This window comes from Ammospiza caudacuta, chromosome 12, assembly GCF_027887145.1.
Source record: "Ammospiza caudacuta isolate bAmmCau1 chromosome 12, bAmmCau1.pri, whole genome shotgun sequence".
Lineage (NCBI taxonomy): Eukaryota > Metazoa > Chordata > Aves > Passeriformes > Passerellidae > Ammospiza > Ammospiza caudacuta.
The window spans coordinates 4,099,900-4,117,092 of NC_080604.1; the positions used below are offsets into that span (position 1 = coordinate 4,099,900).

A 17,193-nucleotide genomic window follows, 5' to 3' on the forward strand; every position below is an offset into this window, starting at 1 on the left:
CTTGTCATCCCCTTCCTGAGGGGAGAAGTTCTCAGATTGGAAATTGAAGTTTTTTACTGGTGTGCACCATGAAGATTTCCCATCCTAGATGGGCAGGGATGAGCTGTGCTCCAAGCTGGAGAGGGCAGAGGGGAAATTAAGATTCCATTAGCTTTTTAAATTTCTCTTTTTGTATCAGCCCAAGATTTCAGGTGCTGATGAGCCACAGGAAATGCGAACTGATGCCACCTGCCCAGATGTTTGTTGTGCCAGGATGAGTGGCACACATCTGTCTGAGAGCTCTGGGCTGCAGAAAAGCAGCACATCCCGGGATGGGAGAGCTGCACAAGGGCACACAGATCTCGGGATGGGAAAGCTGCAGAAGGGCAGCACATCCCCAAATGAGAGAGCTGCACAAGGGCAGCACATCCAGGGATGGGAGAGCTGCAGCAGCACCAGCCTCCACCGCCTCTGTCATCTCAGCCGGAGCTTTGGCAGCTGCTACAGAGCCAGAGCCCGGAATGTTTAACCACTAATAGCCCTTAAAAAATCCGATCTGGCTGTGCCCTGATGGAGCTGTAGCAATGTGTGCGATGCCTGTTTATATGGAGAGACAGAGAAACCTTTTAAAACTAATTATATATAAACTACATGCGCGGCGCAATGGCCATTGCCTCACGCCTTTTGTCTCTCTCATTCCTGTGATTCCATGTGTCATTCCTGCCATGCCAGGCCGTGATTCCACGGCTGCTGTTGCTGTAGCAGCGCATTGCTGCTCGCTGTGAGGCGCTGAGGCCGCGCCGGGGAGCGCACAGAGGCAGGCTTGGTTTCAAACAGCAGCCTCAGCACCCGCCCGTGCCCGGAGGAGGCCCCTCAGCGCCGCTTCCTCCCCTCGCCGCCGCCTCCTCCTCCTGCTGCCGCCGCTGTTTCCTGTGCGAGCGGCTCTGACGCGGCCCTGCCCTCCCTCCTTCCCCCGCTCCCCGCCGGGCCCTGCCGAGCACAAAGCACCCGCGGCCGGCCGGCAGCGCCTGCGCGGGGCGGGCCGGGCTCTGAGGGCAGCGGGCTCGGAGCGGGGCCCGGCGGGCAGTGCCGGCCACTGCCGCTGTCAGCGCCGGCGCTCGCAGCAGGCTGCGCCCTCCTCCCTGCCTGCCCTGCCCCGCCGCCTCCGCTTTGCTTTTACGCTCTTATTTTTAATTATTATTGTTATTATTTAAAAAAAAAAAAACAAACTCGGAAGAAGCCCCCGCGCTGCTCGCTCGCTCCCCCCCGGCCCGCAGCGCGTTCCCCGGGCTGTCGGAGCCCGCTCCCCCTTCCCGACCCGCTCCAGGCTGGGCCTCTGCTGGGCTTTGGAAGCCGGGAGCGCCTCGGCACCGTCTGCCTCCCCCTCCCGGAGCCGCTCGTCTCCGCCAGCCCGATAAATGCTGTTTATGAGGATGGACCTGTTGAACTACCAGTACTTGGACAAGATGAACAACAATATCGGCATCCTGTGCTACGAAGGTAACAGCGCCTGGCCGCGGGAAATCAATCGTGCCTTCGCATGGGGTGGGGGACGGATCCCTCGATCCCTCGCACGGGGAGGGATGGATCCCTTCCAGAGGTGGATCCTTCCAGGGACGGATCCTTTCCAGGGATGGATCCTTGTCCGAGCCGTGCTCGCTGTTGTTTGTCAGCGGGGATGTTTTTGGACACCGCCGGTGCGGGACGCCCCGCGGGCTGTTGTCAGAGCTTTGTTACAGGGCAGGGGTTTCTTTCTTTCTTTGTGATTTTTTCCTGTTCTTTTTTACATTATTTTTCCCCCCACAATCCGCGTTTTGAGCGCCAACTTTCCTTTCCCTCTCCCTGGTGGCGCTAAAGGCGGGGGTTTGTCCCTCTGGGGTTTGTCGGTCCGTCCCGGCGCCGCGGGGCTGGGCCGCGGCCGGACACGCGTGGGCCCGGCCGGGGCCGAATGTCCGGCGCGTCCCCGCCGTGTCCCCGCGGGGTTGTGGCCATTGCCCGGCGTGTCCCCGAGTGTCCGGCGTGTCCCCCGTGGCCGGGTGTCCCCCGTGGCCATAGCCCCGGGCCCGCTGTGTCCGGCGGGGCCGGGGCTCGCTGCCCTCCCCCGGTCTCCCCTCAGAGCCCCGCTGGTAGCCGGGCAGGATGGCCCCGTTCGTGTGCGCCGAGTTCTGTACGTGCGGCTGCGAGGAGCGGCTATGGCTTGGCTGTGCCTGCACAGAAAGGCACCACTGAGCTAATTCGGCTTGGCAGCGGCGCTGCTTTTGCTCTAGCCACACACCAGCGCCGCGAAAAGCTGCTTGCTTTTTTTTTTTTTTTTTCTTCCTGATTCAGCTTTCCATGTTCGTTCAGAAAATAAACTTGCTGGAGTTGTCAGGGAAGAAACAATGAGGAGCGTACACAGGCCAAGGGGATATCTCTGCTCAGAAAAAGGCCAGGCCAGAAGGCAGACAGCTGAATCTCACTTTGGAAATTACAGTCCCTTCTATCCCTAAACCAGCATGGCCACTTTTCTTCCCTTCAGGAAGTGGAGGGGCTCCCTGTTGTACTTTCAATGTCTTTGTTTCTCCTTTTTTCCTGCTTTTTCTTTCCTGCACAAATATTAATTCGGATTAAGCTCTTTTACAGAAGATTGAGCTGAAAAATACGGAGCTGGAGTTCCATGAAGTTGACTTCCCAACTTCTTTCTTATGCCATGCTTTCTTTGTTAGAGCAAGAAAACTCTTTTAAAATAATTAAAAAAAAACTTTCAGGATCCTTTAACTTTTTCATTTCAGGGTCCTTTAACTTGTTCACTGCTCTCTGCAGTAATTAGTGTTTTCTTTGGAAGGCATTGGTAACTTCTGATGAAGACCATGAAATTTTATGCAGAGCTTTATTTACATAATTCATCTTTCTGAGCGTTCTGTTCACTAAGTTTTGTTGCTCTGTAGTTTTGGCTCATTAGTTCAATTCATTGTAATTATGCCTAATATTTATGGAATATTCTTTCCAGTCCCCTTTTTATTCCCCACCCCCTTCTCCAGTAATTGTTATTTAACCAAATCTTAGCTTTAATAGTTCAAAAGAGCTTAAGGAATACACTCCCCTGGAGCAGCTTTTGTTTAGGTTAACCATCTGTTGCTATTTTCCTCATTCTGGAAGTCAACATTTTTAACACTAAAATAAACACGCACAAAATGAAGAGAAGAAAAGCAAAACTTCAGTGGTGTTTATATCCCGATGGTTTAAAAAGTGTAAACACTGGCAACATCTGCTCAGAACTCAAAGGGTGTTTCAGAGATGCCTACAGATCCTCCTGGCCTCTGCCATGGGATTTATTTTAGAAGTGAGTTGTGTCAGCAGTGATGGATTTGTCTTTCCAGGGACGCTGTTGCAGTAGGAACTGCACTGACAGCAAAATGCCCTCTCACACTCAGTTAATTAGGATTTACTGAAGGCCACACTTGAGCTACTTATAAATTGATGCCTTCCTGAAAAGTGCTTCTGAAGATGCAGGATAAGATAAAAATAGGTTTGAAACTTCAGAGGCAAGAGTGATGGGCCTACAGGCCACAGGAAATAGATGGGTTCCTTGTGCCTTTAGAGTCCCTCTGGAAACATTTGGTTTTGGTTTGTGAGATGATTTCTATGCTGGTGAGCTATGCCAGCATGTTTTGATGCAGTTTACTGGTGATTTTACTCCTCTGGCACTGGAACTGCTGGATTTGCAACAGCCTGTGCATCAGAGATGTGTTGATACCCAAGAAGTAGGAAAAGTTCCTCCAGTGTGTGCACTGGCAACCCTTCAGTTGAACATGGAGCACAGGAGTGTGATTTGCATCCTGAGAGGAGCCCTGCTTTTCCTTGCCCAGCAAGAGTCCCAGATAGCAATTTGTTGTGTGTGAGCTGCAGGCTGCTGAGTTAATGCCAGCCCTGAGAGGGGCAGGAACCTCCCAGGAGCCTCAGCTGTGCCTTCATCTCACCCTGCTCCTAAATTGTGCCATCCGTGGTCACACTCCAGCCACGGAGCTCCCAGCATGGAAATATTGGGCTGCTAAGTTCATTCAACATCTCTGGGTTTGGAAACCGGTGCTGTTTAATTCATTAATTCATCACATCTCTGATTTTGTGAGAAGAGAAGAAATGGTGATAACACAGATGGGATCAGCCTTGTGGGCAGCAAATTGTGCTTCTGCTGGGGCTGGGCTGGGAGTGGGAGAGCTGGGAGTTCTCCCTTTAGCTGTCCAAAAGTGAGGCTGTGCTGCAGGTGAAACCCCACCTGGGGTTGGCTGTTTTCTCAAACATGGGGTGATTTCTTTTAGTTTTTGTTGTGAGGTTGGTGAGCCACAGGTTCTCCAGAGAGGCCGTGGAGTTTCCACCTTTGGAGATACTCAAATCCCACCTGAGCATCCCACCCTGCCTGAGGTTTTGAGCAGGAGGTTTCTAAATGACCTCCAAAGGTGCCTTTGTAGCCTCTTGGAAATTTCTGCACACTCATGCAATTAAAACAACCAGGAAAAGGATTATAACCAGAAATGAGGGGAGTTTTAGAAAAGGGATCCATAACTCTGAAGCACAGGATAAAGCCATTTCCTTTCCTCAAGGTTGTTGCTTTTACCCTGATTATTTGTGTCCTTGGAGGGTTTTCTTCATCTCATTACTACCTTTGAGCCCTCATGATGCCCCATGGTAATCTCAAATCCAACTGCTTTTGGAAGAAAAATGAATGTTAATGAGGTGGGGTTTCTTTTAACAAATTGCATAAAAAAGACATTTGGAAGAAAATTTTTAAATCCTTCAAATGGGAATGCTTGGAAAAGGACAGTTATATTAGCGACGATCAACCATTTCAAGCAATTTGTCGTAACAGTTTTGGTGCAAAGAAGCAATAATTTGGGAATTGTTGCCTTGGCATCTGGACTGGTGAGGCCTCACTTGGAGTATTGTATCCAGTTCTGGGCCCCTCACTTTAGGAGGGACATCGAGTCACTTGAGCGTGTCCAGAGGAGAGCAACGAGACTAATAAGGGGCTTGGAGCACAAGCCATACGAAGAGCGACTGAGGGAGCTGGGGTTGTTCAGCCTGGAGAAAAGGAGACTCAGGGGCGACCTCATCGCTCTCTACAACTTCCTGAAGGGTGCCTGTGGTGAGCTGGGGGTCGGTCTCTTTCTCCGGGCGACAACAGATAGAACAAGAGGACACAGTCTCAAGTTGCGTCAAGCGAGATGTAAGTTAGAATTAAGAAGGAAATATTTCACAGAAAGAGTGGTCAGTTACTGGAATCATTTACCCAGTGAGGTGGTGGAGTAACTTCATCCCTTGAAGAATTCAAAAAAAGACTGGATGTGGCACTTGCTGCCATGATCTAGTGAACAGTTAGAACATCGACTGGACTTGATGATCTTATAGGTCTCTTCCAGTCTTGAACTTCTGTGATTCTGTGAATACATCTGATACTCTTCTCCGCGGCATTTGCTGCCGGTTCCCAGCAATGGGCAGTTTAATGAGCGGCGCTTTCAGCTGATTGCTCCGTTCCTAACGAGCTCAGCGCCCTGGGGAAGCTGCCGGGAGCCCTGGCTGAGGTGCGGCAGCGCTCTGAGGGAGGCTGGCACTCCCCATCCGCTGACAGGGATCGAGGCTGCAGCATCTGCGCCTCGTTCTGTGCTGGAAGCTCGCTGAGCTGCAGCTCCGTGTTCCCTCAGAGCCCGCTGCTGAGGCAATGCAGTGCTCAGAGTGACACAGAGCAGAGCTCAGGTGATGCTGCTCCTGCACTCCGGGGCCGTTCTCCCGCTTTCCCACGGAATATGCACGAGGAGGAGCAGTCTCCAGGCAGATCCCTTTCCTTCTGGTGTTTGTCACAGATGGTGCTGGCTTGCAAGGCACATTTCTGCCTTCCTTCCTCTCCCTCTCCCTGGGTTATTGCTGCGTTCTCAGAGCTGCAACTGCTGTGCTGGGAAAGGTATAAAGAAATGCAATAAGATGCTAAGAAATCCCCCAGGCATGTTACTTATAGTTATGCAGAGTTCTCTGGATAGTCCAGAAGACTGGGATTTTAATTTTTTTTTTTAACGAAGAAAATTGGATCCAGATTTTAGCAAAACACCCCTTTTGGGTTGCAGGACAGCTTTTATTAGTTAGTGGCATATTACATAATTATTACTGACTTCCTGTGAGGCTGAAGTTCCTTGGCTTGCAGAGCTGGGTGTCCTCTCAGGGCACTCAGAGCATCCTGAAAATGTCTGTGCCTGCCCCAAAAGGCACTTCAGATCTTTGCTGTCAGATCCTGCTCACTTCATTTGCTTCTTCATGAAATGCAACATGTTTTCTTAAGTTCTAAAAAAGAGTTTCCATCAGCTCTCTCTGCTGACCTTGCATTTTTCTCTTTCTCTACCATCAGTTTCTCCGATTAACTGCAAAGTTTGGGTTAGTTTCTAAAGATGTAAAATGACTTAAGCACTATTCTTCTGCTGAGAATTGGATAAGAATCTCCTTCATGGCAAATTAAGTGTTCTTATTTGTAACACAGTGTAAAATTTCTGTTCAAAGCCATGGAAATTAAGATGCACCTACAGAACAGCTCCCCATTTATAGAACATTCTGTGGGTTTTGCATTTTCAATCTCTTTCATCTTCAGGAAAACAACAAAGAGCCCCAGCTTCACAGTTGGGCTTTTCTTGCTCATTTCCTCCTAGCATGAAGTTGGGAATATCCTCTTTAGGGCTGACATCAAAATTCAGTTTATTTTCTTCCTCCATCAAAGGCAGGATAGATTTAGGTCATACTTGAACTTTTTTTTTTCTTTTCCCCTGGAGTTCTGTTGTTCTCACCCTGGATGCTAGTTCAGCATTTGTACTGAGAACTCAAACAAGGAAATTAAAAACCCAAATATAATAGAGTGTTATCCCACAGCTTGCTGTAGATAAGATAGGCAGCATATTTTTTTTCCTGAGATAAAAGGTAGTGAGGTTTGTAGCGGTAAGTTGAAGTCTGTGTTAATGAGCAATTTGCTTAAAGGCTGTAACTTGTTACTCACAAGTCAAATTTGTTACAGTGCCAGCTCTCTTTGGATATAAATCCAGGGATTTTAGGAGACATTGAAAAAGCTTAAATTGCTCCAGAGTTTGAACAATGCCCCGCATTGTATGGAGAGCTGTTAGAGAAAAAATAAAGCTTCAACAACAGTCTTCATTGTGTGGCATCTAAAATTATGAATGAAAAAGTTCATCCATATGTATTGGCTTTGCCTTTTTTAAATATCTGCTTTGCATGAAAATAGCCTTCTATTAATTTCTTCTTGAGCTTTAATACAGATGGGCCTTTATATTTGATTTTGGCTGAATAGGCTGCAGAGTTTGAACATGCTGCACGCACACACGGTGCCAAGCAATTGAGCAAAGTTGTTTACACTAACAATAATCCAGCAGGACACAGCCGATCATTTCTCCCTGATAATGGCGTGAGGTAGTGCTGAGCACAAGTTCCTGGAGAAGTGTTTACAAGAATGGCTTTATGCTTCCTCAGCCTCGGAGAACTGGAGGGCTTTGGGCTTGAATCCCTTCTTTACGGGCAGCCAGTTTTTCCTGCAGCCTGCATCATCCCCTGCAAATTGCTCTGCAGCTCAGACACGGGGGCATTGTTTGTCCCTGCCTTTGGGGATGGCTGTGCCATGAGGCTGAGGGGCAGCACAGCAGCAGCAGTGCCAGCAGGCTCCTCTGCACCTCCACATCGCCCCTGGGCTTCATCTGCCAGCTCCTTCACACCTTCTCATTCCCAGCCTGCCTGCAGTGGGTGAGGAGCTCAGGGAGCACTGGGGGGTGTCCTGGGAGGGCTGGGGGCACATGGACACACAGCAGCAGTGCCAGCAGCCTCCTCTGCACCTTCACATCGCCCCTGGGCTTCATCTGCCAGCTCCTTCACACCTTCTCATTCCCAGCCTGCCTGCAGTGGGTGAGGGAAGCTCAGGGAGCACTGGGGGGTGTCCTGGGAGGGCTGGGGGCACTTGAGCTCTTAATTAGGGTTATCTCTGCCCACTTGTAATCCTCATGTCACAGATGGATGGAGCTGCAAGGGGTTTGCTCTTCATAGCAGGAGTAGCTGGCTCTGGTTGGAGGGTAGGGTGAGCTTGGGGGATTTCACAGAATGTCCTGAGCTGGAAGGGACACGTGGGGACCATGAGTCTGGCTCCTATCCCTGCACAGACCCCAACAATCCCACCCTGGGCATCCCTGGGAGCTCCTGGAGTTCTGGGGGCTGTGCCCATTCCCTGGGGAGCCTGGGCAGTGCCCAGCACCCTCTGGGGTAGAACCTTTCCCTGAGATCCACCCTGATGCAACTTGAGGCCATTCCCTTAGAAAAGGTCATTCTTGTTAAGAAACATCTCAGTGCAGCTTCTTGTGCAACCTTGGGGAGGCTGAGGGACCCAGCACCAACACAGCATTGGTTCCTGCCAAAGGGAAAGTCACCCAGAAACCTGGTGAGGTGATGGGACTTCATCAGAGATCCTGTTTGAATAGGAATGGCAGTCCCTAAAGTCACCCTCAAACCTGGGTAAGGTGATGGAGCTCGATCAAAGATCCTGTTTTAATAGGAATGGCAGCCCTTAAAGTCATGCACAAACCTAGGTGAGGTGATGGGACTTCATCAAAGATCTTCAGAGATCCTCTTTTAATAGGAATGGTAGTCCTTAAAGTCACCCAGGAACCTGAGTGAGGTGATGGGACTTCAGAGATCCTGATTTAATAGGAATGGCAGTCCTTAAAGTCACCAGAAACCTGGATGAGATGATGGGGACTCCATCAAAGATCCTGTTTTAATAGGCATGGCAGTCCTTAAAGTCACCCAGAAACCTGGGTGAGGTGATGGGACCCCATCAAAGATCTTCAGAGATCCTGTTTTATAGGAATGGCAGTCCTAAAAGTCACCCAGAGACCTGGGTGGGGTGATGGGACTCCCATCAAAGATCTTCAGAGATCCTGATTTAATAGGAATGGCAGTCCTTAAAGTCACCAGAAACCTGGATGAGGTGATGGGACTCCATCAGAGATCCTGTTTTATAGGAATGGCAGTCCTTAAATCTCAGGGTGATGTGGGTGCTGGGGACAAAAGTGTGTAACTGAGGTTGGAATCATTCCTTATCTCAGTTCCACAGCTGGTTGGTATCAGATTATTTTTAAACAGGAGTTTATAGAGTGTTTCCTTGCCTAAATTTCATGGCACTGTTTGGTAACTGTTTTTTTAAGTAACACTTTTCCCCTTTTCTTTTAAACTTGATTGTTGCCAGTGTTAAAAGCAAGAACTTGTTACACATAGTAGCACTTGGTGCAGTTCAGTTTTCCCCCCTGAAAGGTTGTGTGATACTTTGTGCCTCATTTTGGTTTTTAAGAAAAAGCTCACCCACAGCAGTGTTCATGGACAGAAGCAGATAATATTTGGGATAAAGTGGAATGTTACAGCCTTGGTGGCACTCAGGGAGGAAGGGAAATTGCCTTCAGCAGGCTCAGCTCCCTCCCAGAACCTATGGCTGCTGTCCTCTCCTGATTGCCCTCATTACCAGAGCCTGTGATGATTTAAAGCCATGTTCCTTCTCACTCCTGGTCTCTGGAGTGCTCCCTGTCAGCTGTGAGAAGCAGGCAGTTCAGTGCACAACTCTCCTCCTGTTCTTCCAAATGTTGCTGGCAGGTTCCAGGAAACAGATTTGCTCTCCCAGGGAAAGGCTGGAACCAGTTGTGTTTAAAAGCAGTAGATTTTCCTGGAAACCCATTTGACAGGGCAGGCATGGAAACCTCTCAGCACTGCACTTTCCTGCTTTAGGAGGTTTCATATTTACTTCTCAGCATGCAGAAATAGGGATTTTTGCATTTGAATATGGGTTGTAGCTAGATGTGAGAGAGATTTAGTAAATTTTTTTTTTCCCAGGGTAGAAATGACACTGTTGTATGGGAATATAAACCAATTTGGAACATTTATTATGTTTAGTTTTAACTCAAAATCTCAGATCAGCAGATTGGCAGTACCCTTTGTAGTTACGACCTACAAAGTGTCCAGCTCAGCCATCTTTTGCATGAGAAAAGTGAAACCCAAAACTGCCCAAATGGAAGAGTGAAACCCAAATGGATCTTTTTGAGTAGCTGTTGTTCTTTTGGGATTGAGTGGGGATTTATTTCTTTTGTAAATGGTGTCAACACACTGTGCTTGCACTTTAGAGATGATATTGAGGCTTTTAATTTTGTTATTTAATTGCTAATGTTTACTTCTGAGAGTAAATTAAGATATTTGTGACAGTAGCAAGTTTGGACACTTTCAGAGCAGAACCTTTCAGTAAAATGTGATTTCTTGGCTCCTGATTACAACATTGGAGTTGTTTTCTGTGATGCTCTGCTGATTGTAATTAAATATCCCTGTGAAGAAAATTAAACTGTCCAGGCAAAGGGAAACCATTTCTATGAATCTGAATGATCTGGGAAGATCAGTGCATGCCAAGTAAAATAGGACTATTCAGTGGTTCTGTTTATATTCTTTGGAAAGCAACATCTTTAAAGACAAAACTGCTCTTAGTACAGAGCAAAGCAGCTGACACAAGTGTGGCACCTCCTCTGTGGTGCTTTTCTGCAGAACATGAAATGAGGGAAGTGCTGCATGATTCATGTAAGGCAAGTCTGAACTCGGCCAGTTCCTTGGATTTAATATAAATATTTATGGCATTGAAGGGGATTTTTTTTTTTATTTTAAATTTAATATTCTTCCTCATGCTCTGGATCCTTTTTAGATGTGCTCCTCAGCCATCTGGTGAGCAGTGGTGCTTGTTTAACCCCCCAGGCTGGAGTTTTCCTGCTGTGCCATCTCAGAGCTCTGTGCTTGCTGTGGGCTGGGGCTCCTCAGGCGCTGCTGACCGAACGCTTTTCCTGCTGAACACTCCAAACCCTGAGGTGAACGCCCTGCTCTTGTCCTGCTGCAGGCATCACACTGAGCCATTTACCAAAGGTAGCAAAAATAGCAATTCCAGCATTAGCAGGGCTGTTCACAGTTAAACATGTTACCTGAGCCTTGCCTGGGTTCTCGAGCCTCAAAAACGCTTCTCTCACTGATGTTACATAATCCACATATTTAACTCAGCTCAGCACAACAAAGAAGTGTAAACATTTGTTATCTTTCTTGAAAAACTCTTAAAAGTCCAAACATCTAAGACTGAAGGTAGCAAAAATAGCAATTCCAGCATTAGCAGGGCTGTTCACAGTTAAACATGTTACCTGAGCCTTGCCTGGGTTCTCGAGCCTCAAAAACGCTTCTCTCACTGATGTTACATAATCCACGTATTTAACTCAGCTTGTCATGAAAAAAAAAAAGTTTAAAAATTATTATCTTTCTTGAAAAACTCTTTAAAGTCCAAATATCTAAGAATGAAGGTAGCAAAAATAGCAATTCCAGCATTAGCAGGGCTGTTCACAGTTAAACATGTTACCTGAGCCTTGCCTGGGTTCTCGAGCCTCAAAAACGCTTCTCTCACTGATGTTACATAATCCACATATTTAACTCAGCTCAGCACAACAAAGAAGTGTAAACATTTGTTATCTTTCTTGAAAAACTCTTAAAAGTCCAAACATCTAAGACTGAAGGTAGCAAAAATAGCAATTCCAGCATTAGCAGGGATGTTCACAGTTAAACATGTTAACTGAGCCTTGCCTGGGTTCTCAATCTTCAAAAATGCTTCTCTCACTGATGTTACCATAATCCATGTATTTAACTCAGCTCATCACAAAAAAAAAGTTTAAAAATTATTATATTTCTTGAAAAACTCTTAAAAGTCCAAATATCTAAGACTGAAGGTAGCAAAAGTAGGAATTCCAGCATTAGCAGGGATGTTTACAGAGCCTTGGATGGGTTCTTGAGCTTCAAAAATGCTTCTCTCACTGATGTTACATAATCCACGTATTTAACACAGCTTGTCACAAATAAAATATTTTAAAAATTGTTGTCTTTCTTGAAAAACTCTTAAAAGTCCAAATATCTAAGACTATGACTACTTTGAGGTATATTACATTAATCTTAAAACTCTTAAAGCATTACATTACATACATCCTAAAACTCTTAAAAGAATTTTAACTCTTAAAACATTACATTACTTACATCTTAAAACTCTGAAAAGAATTTTAACTCTTAAGACATTACGTTAGATACATCCTAAAACTCTTACAAGTCCAAATATCTGACTGTGACTCCTTAGAGGTACATTACATTGCATACATCTTCAAATTCTTAAAAGAATTTTAACTCTTAAAACATATTACATGCATCCTAAAACTCTTAAAAGAATTTTAACTCTTAAAACACTACATTACATACATCCTAAAACTCTTAAAAGTGCAAATATCTAAGACTGACTGCTCTGAGGTACATTATCCTTGCCCTAGCAGCTGATCTGTGGTGCTCTGAGTTGTTCTTTGCAGCACAGTAAATTGAACACTGCCCTGTTGGAGTTCCAAGTGTTTCTCAACTGGTGTGTTTAGCAACAAGTATGACAGCAAACGTTTTAATGCTCACATCTGCATAGATTTTTAATCCTCTCTGCACAATCCTTGCTCTCACAGAAGCCCAGTTAATGCAACTTTGTGAAATAAACACTGGCTGTTGTCCTTATTTACAGTGGGGAATAAAGAGCTGGAACTGGTTGAATTCACAGAAGTTTGGGATAAAGCTGACAGCAGCATTCCAAGTGCCTCCATTGGAATATTTTGTCACAGCTGCTAAACCTCACTGTGACCTCTGAGTAAAGAAAATTGCTTTTAGCTGTTTGAGATGTTCAAATAAAATGTCATTAATAAGCTAAGCAGGTAAGAACGATGATGGACTTGATCCTTCCATTGTGCTCAGCAGTCATGGAGGGGAAACAGGAGCTTCTGGACCCAAATCTTGGGACTTTGGTCCCTCTGTAGTGACCCCACCCAAGCTGAGGTGATGGAATCTCCTTCTGTGGATGCAGTTGAGACTTTTGAGGTGAGAAAAGGAATGAGGCCCTGCAGACAATGCTGGGGAGAATTTGAAGTTTCCCTGTCTGAGCCACAGGACCTCCCCAGGTCGGTTCCCTGAGATCAGAGCCTGTTGAGCTGGATAAAAGGAATGTGCCCACAGATGTTCATTTTTATATTCTCTTTGCAGGATGAGTTGGGATCAGAGACTCAATGAAACAGCAGCCCAGCTGTGCTCCTGCAGTGCAGGCCAGGCTGAGCCCATTTAAACCTTTTAATTAATCCTCAGTGTCTCACTGCCCCCAGCACTGCTCTTTGGCCCCATTAAAAACTTCACAAACTGCTTAATTATGGCGTGGAACACCTTGAATGTGTGATAAGGGGGTAGAGAGCTGCAGAAATGTTTTTCAAGTGAGATGGGGAAGGTTTAACAGATGATTCACTGGGGAATTACATCCCAGTGATGCAGTGAGAGGTTTGATTTCTCCTGTGGGAGCAGTGTGGTGTGAGTGGTGGGTCACAAACACACAGCTGGTTTTGTTACCCTTGTTTTACCAACCCATCTGCACTTCTGCTCTTTTCTGGCTTCTGTCAGGATTGAGGTGCTTCTGCAGCTCTGAAATAAATAGAGAAGGAACTGGAGTGGTTAAAAATGAGATTCAGGTAAGGACTGGTAGGTGTAGGGCAGCAAGACACAGCCCCAGTTAAAGGCAGAGTGTAACTTTGGTGCTGCTCACCCCTTCCAACCCCATGACTGTCAAGAAAACTTCAAAAACAAGAACCTCTGCTTGTTCTTGTTTTTCCAAGAGCTCTGGAAAACCTGTCCTCAGTGCCCAGAGAACTGTGAGAAAGGCTGTGCAGGCAGCATGTCATTTCTTGGGAGCGAGCACAGTCCCTCCCTCTGTGTGCCCTGCCTTCTCTTCCCCTTGGAGAGAGCACTGATTTGGAGTGGCCGTGCAGCCTGGCCCCACAAAGCAGCCTGTGCTTGTGAAACACCCAGCCAGGGCTGCCCAGTGCTGCCACCCCTCCTCCCTGACAGCCTCCGCTCCTTCTCCCTCCCCTGCCCTTCAGTCCTTCTGGGCAGGGATTCATTGTCCACCAGCTTTTGCACAGCTCAGCCTTGTAGTGGAGCAGCAGTTTGAAAGCTTTGGTGCTCTCTGGTTAGCTAATTTTATTTCTGTACATCTCTTCATAATTTTATTTCTCTTCATCTCTTCATTTTCTTTTTCCCCAGTAAAATCAATGTAGTTGTGCGTCATGAACCCAAGATTAAAAACTGCTCTGTTAGAGGCACAGATTGAGTTTTATCTTTTTCCTTAGTGGTGCTGTTTGTTTTGGAAGCCAGTCCTGTCAGGAACAATGGTGATATTTTGGCTTTTGTGTGTTTCTTTATACCAGAGAAAATTAGAAAATGGAGAAATTAGATGGAATCCTTTCTCTTAATCTAATGAGCTGCACTTTTCTAGAAGTTCCTGGATGATAAAACACTGCATGAGAGCGGCACCTGAGGGAGTGTTGAGCTGTACCTCACAATAACACAGATCAGAGGGCTGAAGGTCCTGCACTGGGCACCACCCAGGGCTTGTGCTGAGCTGAATCTGCTTTATTTTCCTGTCTGGGGCAGTGCCTGGGCCCTGTGTGAGCCCTGCCCAGGAGGAAGGGCCCGGCTGGCACATCTGGCACATCTGGCTCTGTGCCATGCTCCAGACAGAATCTGAAGGATAAGGCTGGCACATCTGCCCCTTTGCCATGATCTGAAGGGCCAGGCTGGCACATGTGGCACATCTGCCCCTGTGCCATGATCTGAAGGGCCAGGCTGGCACATGTGGCACATCTGCCCCTGTGCCATGCCCAGACAGGATCAGGTTCCCCCTGGAAGCCCCCCCTGCCTCCCTGAGGGTTCCCAGGTCCCCCTGCCCTGTGCAGTTGTCCCTGTCCCTCTCTGCTGTCCCTCTGCACCAGGGATTTTGGAGCCCCCTCCCTTGTGAAGGACAAAGAGGTTCTGTTCTCCTCAATGGATGCTTTGTGGGAGATGGGTTGGGATTGTTCTGCTCTCAGTGCGTTGAAATCTTGGATATTCTGTGCAGCTGGGCTGGAGGGGCTCAGTGTCCCTCGCGCTGAGACCATGGGGCTGCACGTCAGGTAGCAAAACCAAAGTGGAAATCCAATTTTTCTTCTGTTTGTGGGGCCAAATGTGATTTTTTTTCTCATTTCATTGTGGTTTAGGAATAGAATTTGGTCACTTGGATCCCTCAGGATCCTGCACAGTGCCCTGAGCAGTGACCCTGCTTTATTCCAGAGGCAGCACCCACCCATCCATGTCTTTTCCTCACATTTTAAATCCATCTCCTCCTCTGTTCATTTCTATCCTCTCCTGAGGGCTCTTTTACCTTCCAGGTAGGGAATCTGGGGAGAAATAAAATGGGAATTAAAGGAACATTGCTGGAAAGTGGGATATCACATTTCACAGCTCTTTTAGAGAGCTCATTTTCTTGATGATCTGAATTTTTCCACATGTAGCAAAGGAGGATAATGTGAGAAAAGGTGTTCAGAGCATGTTTATATTAAACTGCAATAAAAACCTGTAGTACTTCTAAAAATAGGCTGCAGTTGAAATAAGTGGAATATTTTTTTACCTTTCTATTGCACCTTTTGCTCCAAACCCTCATGAAGGAGAGTGTGCACAATTTATTGGATTCATTTTTAATGTGTGAACATCTCAGAATGAATATTTGGAGCATGTTTGTAGCACTGTGTTCACACCCACAAGGGACACTGAACACCCAGAATTTGATTTGTGTTACAGCCATGGAATATCAGCCATTGGAGCAGGGGGGTTAAACTTGAGTGTCCAGTAATAGAAATAATATTTAAAAAAAAAAATCCAAAACCAACCAAACAGAGGCAAGGTAACAAATATTTTCTCTTGAGGGGGAATTATTCAAATCTGAGCTTTCACAAATTGAATTTGTCTCTCTTTGCCATCACATGACAGCTCAGCTGTAAGGTAGGATTTAGTGAAATATTTATTTCTTGAAATACAGCTTTAGCCCAAATTTTGCACTTTCTTCTTGTGACCTTGCTGTGACTTTGATTTACTTTTGGAATAGATGGCAGGGCTTCTGGCTTGGATTATTTCAGCTGGTCTTTGATTAGTTTAACTTTGCCATATTTTATGTAACAAAGTCATTTAAGACTCTCAGTCTTGGTGAGGTTTCCCCTGGAAGGTTCCCCTGTTCTTTCTGGTGACCAAAGAAAGAACACCTGGATTTAAAACCACCTTTGGTCTGGGAAACAACATCTTCAACATGTTCCCTGAATTATATTTCACTCACAAATTTTTTTTTTGATAATTCTCTTACATTTTCAATAGAATCACATTATCACACGTGTCTTTTGCTGCCCAGTAAAGAGGAATGTCATGTTTGCTAAATAAAAATGAATATGGAATTGGCTGTTTTCTGCATGCAGTGTAGAAGATTCTTCTCCCTTTCTTCCTTCCTCCCCTGCTGTGTTTGGGATGCCCAAACTGCTGCCCTTGGCTGGACTCAGGAGCTGGGCTTGGCCCAGACCTTGGTTCCTCTCTGAGCAAAGACAAAATGATAATTGTGCAATTTTTAGTCCCTTTTAACTCACTTTGGGTGGTTGATGCAGGATTTTCCTGGGAGAGTGGCAGAAAGGCTCAGAGGTTGTTCCTGGGCTGCAGGGACACAAACCCATCCTCTGCCAGAGAAATCCTTTTCTGATATTGATGTTAACAAATATTGCAGCCAGCCCTGGTGTGATTTACCTGGAGATCAGTGCAGTTTTACATTGACTGCATCCAAATTGTGCCTGCCAGATAACCGAAATCTTGTTTTAGCCACAGTACAGGTACCCTGAGCAGAAAAATCAAGGCTTTTTTCAGTTTTGTAAGAGTTCCCTAAATGGGACGTGATCTTAGTGAGAGCTGGGAATCCATGAAATAATCTCATGGTCCAAAGTTAGAGCCAAGGCTGGGTTTATTGTTGGGCTGGAAGTGAGCACAGCCTCATGTCCCAGCTGCTGAGGTGTGAGAGCTGCACTTGGACAGAGGGAATATTGAGGAGCTCTGCCAGACCACAGCATTCAAATCTATTCCACGCTGCTTTCTTTGTGGCACGTCTGCTGCCATGTTTGCTCCCATGCCGTCAATCCTTACCTCCCTACCAAGGACACTCCCTCAGGTATTTTTAGGTACCAGGGAAAATACCAGGTTACCTGAACATTTTCAGCCATCGTGGAAGTGCTCAGCAAA

General features: G+C 46.5%; 1 protein-coding gene across 1 annotated transcript in view; it reads left to right on the forward strand.

The window, feature by feature from the left end:
• Positions 1 to 1,173: 1,173 nt before the first annotated feature.
• The window catches only part of VGLL4 (vestigial like family member 4), a 54,252-nt gene continuing 38,232 nt past the window's right edge, over positions 1,174 to 17,193 (forward strand). Inside the window, exon 1 of the mRNA XM_058813023.1 lies at positions 1,174 to 1,479. Coding sequence (XP_058669006.1) covers positions 1,398 to 1,479 — 82 coding nt within the window. The 5' untranslated portion in view covers positions 1,174 to 1,397. The remainder of the gene's footprint in view (positions 1,480 to 17,193) is intronic.